This window comes from Gavialis gangeticus, unplaced genomic scaffold (assembly GCF_001723915.1).
Source record: "Gavialis gangeticus isolate Ggan-Ray unplaced genomic scaffold, GavGan_comp1, whole genome shotgun sequence".
Lineage (NCBI taxonomy): Eukaryota > Metazoa > Chordata > Crocodylia > Gavialidae > Gavialis > Gavialis gangeticus.
Genome location: NW_017728997.1, coordinates 32,929,108 through 32,934,132, shown reverse-complemented (window position 1 = coordinate 32,934,132; position 5,025 = coordinate 32,929,108). Strand labels below are relative to the sequence as shown.

At 39.6% G+C, this 5,025-nt stretch overlaps 1 protein-coding gene across 3 annotated transcripts in view; it reads right to left on the bottom strand.

Moving 5' to 3' along the window:
- FAM120A (family with sequence similarity 120A) overlaps positions 1-5,025 on the bottom strand; it is a 93,424-nt gene that overhangs the window by 54,933 nt on the left and 33,466 nt on the right. For all 3 annotated transcript variants that reach the window (XM_019505044.1, XM_019505045.1, XM_019505047.1), the window contains exon 4: positions 1,063-1,191. In XM_019505044.1, coding sequence (XP_019360589.1) covers positions 1,063-1,191 — 129 coding nt within the window. The remainder of the gene's footprint in view (positions 1-1,062; positions 1,192-5,025) is intronic.

Genomic DNA, 5,025 nt, shown 5'->3' with positions numbered 1-5,025 from the left:
CAGCCCCTCTCCTGGAAAGAGGCTGGCGCAGCCCCTCGCCCCAAGCCCACAGTGGGCAGCCCACCCGCCCTCCATGGATGGATCCAGGGGCACATGTCCCCCATACCTCCCCCAAGGTGCACGAAGCGATGGGAGCCACTTCTGCCTCTGAAGAGCTGCCCACAGCTGTCCCACACCCTGCCTACCCCAGCTATATAGTGCCTGCCACTGCCGCAGCTCCACTCCCTCTTTCACCAAAGAGGCCTTGATCTGCCCCGCCCCCTACACCTCTTCCAACCTCCCACATCCCTTCCCTTTAACAGGCTTACCAGCCAGATGCTACTCTCCAAGCTGCCGATCTGCATATCAGCAATTAGATCGGTATCGGCTGATAAATAATCGGCTGCTGGTATCAGCCCAAAAAAAACTCTTTATCAGTGCACCCCTACTAATAGTATTGGGAAACGCCTGCACTGTAACCAGGTCTGGATCTGGCCACAAGGAGCACCACGCTTCAGATGCAGCTCATGGAGATGATTTTGGTAGCTACCTAGCAAGCTAACCATGTTCCTTCAAGAATGTTATGCTGCTCTAAGCAGGCTGCTTCCTAAACCTTAATGTAAACGCAGGTTTTCAAACGGGCAAATTAGAACTGTCAAGTGACAACACAAATCTGTCCCCCCTTGCTAACAGTTCACTAATGGCACTGCAAAGATGCAGCTACCTGGCCTGCAGTTTCTGAAGAAAACTGCCTGAAGAAGCAAAATGGGCATAATCAGCTTATTGTGTAGTCAGTGCCTAGATTAATTGTGGGATTCTTTGTGGCTGTAGTGTGCAAGACAGGCCAGTGCAGATGTTCTTTTGGATAAGTATTTGCAGGGGATTAGACTTGAGGACCCAGGACATCCATTCCAGGTCTATGTTCCTATGTTTCCTATTTATAGTAGGAATTAGTGTTCGCAGGAACTGAACAAATATCACTGAATAAAATGATCAATTTTTACTGGCAATTACCAGGAGGTATAAAACATAAGACTTAAAAACAAGTCTTTATAAACAACAGGTTATTATTATTTACTATACCTGTGAATGTTGAAAAACATCTTTAGCTATGGCATCCAAATCAGTGGTATCTTGAATATTGCGGACGTAGTCGGCTACAGCTTTGATCACTACATCGCACGGTGGTAAAACTAACTGGTGAGCACGTACCTATGAAAATAAACACACATTAATACCCAGGATATTTCAGTTACATAGTTAAAAATAAAGCAGAAATTCCACACTGTGGGGGTAGATCCAGTCTCTAGATTTTTGTATTTTCCTCTCTCTCCTGCAGAATTTTGCTATTGTTTTCAGTTAAGACTGAATGCCCTTTTTTGTAAAGAAAATATTCCAAATAGTAACTGGTACACTGCTTAATTTCAGGTCTACAGAGAGACTGAAACCTCATTTCTAAGGAGGTACTGGCTGTCCCATATAGCTCAATTAAATAAAGGCTCCAGCTCATAATGGATATTTTAAATGTCAACCAACTAATTATTTCACTGCTTGCTGTATTAAAGAAGTACACAAGTAAAGGGCTTTATACCATGTGGTTACATTAAATTTGGAACAAACAGCTATAAGTTTGTTAAACCCTAGTACCTATATGTTTTTTTGGTCCTGTTTGGCCCTCAGTTTAAGAGAAAGTAAAAGTGAAACTCCATGGGGGGAAGAAAAATATCAATGGGAACAGGAATTTAAAACACAAGGACAGATTGAACACCTTCAAGAGCAAATAGGATGCTTATTTTGCTGGGATCCTATGACCCCAGCTGACTTCCTGCCCTTCGGGCGGGGGGCTGGACTCGATCTTCCGAGGTCCCTTCCAGCCCTAATGTTTATGAAATCTATGAACAATCTAAAGAAAATAGAAAGATCTTGGGGGGAGGGGGAAATATTTCTCTCTAAGACAACACTGAAATAGAATCATTATTTGAAGTTTTTCAGTCTTTACTCATGTACTAGACTTTAAAACACAGGGGTTTTGTTTTGTTTTTTTACAGGATCAAGCTCTAATTTATTAACCCTGTGTATTCTGACAACATCTGTTTGCCTCCCAGTCACTAAGCATTTCCTTCAAGGAAACAAGTATCTTATAGTCAAATATTAATCCTTTTAAAAAGCAGCCAGATTTTTACAAACCTAAAGAGGATCCTGTAATGTAATACAGCATGCATCCTGATACAATTCATGCAGCCTCACATAATACATGTGATCCTAACAATGATAAAGATGAGGGGGTTTAAAAAAAAAAGAAAAAAAAGATGAGTGGGGATGGGGAGGAGGAAAAGAGGTATTTGGCTAACTTACTCATCTGTAAATACGTATGCCTAGGAACCTGACACTACGTAAACATGTTGGGTTAATATTTCATTTAAATCCAAATTCAGCACTAAGTTCCATGCTTAGAATTAAAAACATACTTAAATTTTAAAAAATGTAACCTGTGAAAGGACTTTTGAACCAACCTGAGCTGTTTTTAGAAGACTATTACAGCAAATGTAATGTATACCAGTCTTTGTATATACTCAAAGAACAGGCTAGAAATTGCCCTTATGAAACAGTACTTGAGTACTGTTACCTTCAAATGCTTCATTGTAGCATAAGCATAAACATACTAAAAGGCTATATAACAGATCTGCTCAAGGGTAAAAGAAAAATTGTTCAGGGCTCTTACTATACAGGAAAGTCTAATATTGAGACATTTTGGGATACGAGTGAACCATGACAAGGAAAAAAATGTATTAAACAACATTTGTAGCACATTGATACCATCTACTGGATAAGAAAGGGAAAGCAGTTCAAAAACCTAAGAACCAGACACCTAAAAATGTAATTTGGTGGCACAACCAAGACAGAAGATAGTCCTTGACAGTCAAAATAAAAACCTTTAAAAGTCTGAACCCCAGCAGAGGCATAATTCAAAAAGTTACATGAATTACCTACAGCTTTCCAAAGGGATTCCTCTCTCGATCCAAAAATCACAACCCAAACAAGACCTGTGAACCAACCACAATACTTACCTTTTATGGAACCAACTAAACTAATCCTCTAAATTGGACATCTTGTTTATTTTATTCTAATAGCTTGAATTCAGCACTTCATCTGTCCCAAATTTCATGGGAGGAGAGAGAGAGAAAATAGTATATTTACCTAAACAGTGTATACTGAATCACAGAAATTTAGGGCAATGTATAAGGATGGAGAGAGCAGGTGGTCAAACTCAGACTGTAACCCAGACCTAGGGGTGGGCTGGAGGACCTACCTCCAGCAGTGCGGTGAACAGCAGTGGCATTAATCCCCATGCCAAACCAACTGTCAGCACCACCAGCGCCTAGGGTGGTTAATGCGCTGCAGGAAGCCTCATAGTCCAGAGCTCACCTATGGACCAAAAATGTTTGATGCCCCCAGTATAAGACATAACAGTTGGCATCTACTGTGCATTACCCAACTTTAAACCACATCCATAATTACTGCCTGCCTAGCCTTTTCTTTATGCTTAGTATTTTGCATTTGAGAGAAATTGGTATAGATAAAATTATCCTGACCGATTACAAGTTTTGATTACTTTTGTATAGCTGTCTTAAACCTATGTTGCCTAAAAACAATGTATATTTATCACAAGAACATAGCTTTTCCTAAGAGAAGAAAATGCAGTCGTGAACAAAATTATTTCTGACTAGATTAAAAATGTAGATAACAAACACTGCAGACAAACAAACGCTGCTAGATTGGTATAAACCACCTTTACAGTGAGCGAAGAAATGCAAATGTAAAGCTATACACCACAATCCAGTGTGAAGTTATGATATAATGGGCGTGTTTACACATTGCCTTACAGTGATGTTGTTACTGCACTGTGCTTTAGTATTTCCCTTTGGAAGCATCACAGGTAGACATGCCCATAGAGCAGTAAAAGTTACAACAGTGTAAGTTACATTGGTACTGATGTAATGTGTCTGCATTAGCTCCGGGGTGCTAGTTTAGTTAGTGTAAACAAGCTTTAAATTTGGTGGCAAGGCACTATAATAAAGCCTAACAGATCAGTTACCTGGGTTAACTGGTCATGTGACCCTGCTGCATCTTGGTATAATGTGCAGTAGTTACTGCACATTTATTTTAGTACCTGTATAATCAAGTACTAACTAAACACGTGGTAAGTAGAGTTACTGTGCAGTAGCACCAATGAACACCTTTTTAGTGACACTACTACGCAGTCGCTCAATACTGCACAGTAGCGTATTAGCAGTTTGTGCTGTGACATGTGACTGAGCACTGTTATTAAGCTACTGTGCATTAAGCATCTCGTGTAGATGCACCCACTGCGTACAAAATCAACACAAATTACAACCGTGTTAACATGCTGTGGTAGATTATGGCCATATTCTAGTCCTTTGTAGTCTCTGAAGTTAATGGAAATTAGGCAGTTACTAATTCACTTTGCTGAATTAAGGCCTTAATGTTCTCCTCAAACCTACTTCTTTAAAAAGTAGATTTCATACTGGTTGATTTCCCAGGACAGGGGATCTGCTTCAACAATTTTTATGAAAAAAGGGTTGCTGATTAGTAAAATGTAGAACTTTCAGTTGCCTTTAAGTCCAAAATAATGTTCTATGATAAATTTTGCTTTTTTCAGGAAGCATGTGGGATTCCGAGGAAATGAAAAGAACTGAGGGAATACACAAGTTATACCTCCTTGAGAAGTCCTGTACCTAAAGAATGAATCTGTGAGAGCCCAAAGATACAAAGCTTTCTGGAAGGTACGCTTGTGCATCTTTCAAAATATGGATCTATCCTTACAAGCTCATATGCATAGCTTTGTAACTTATTTGGATTTACAATTACAACCACAGAATTAACCACTCTGCAAGTCATTCAAACCGTTGTAAATTCCAGTTTTTCCTTACTTTTATGTATTTTTTTTCCTTTTTAAAGAAATAATCTCATTCTAGGTACCTCCAGGCAAGAAAGAACTCCCTTAGGTTACTATACAAGATCTCT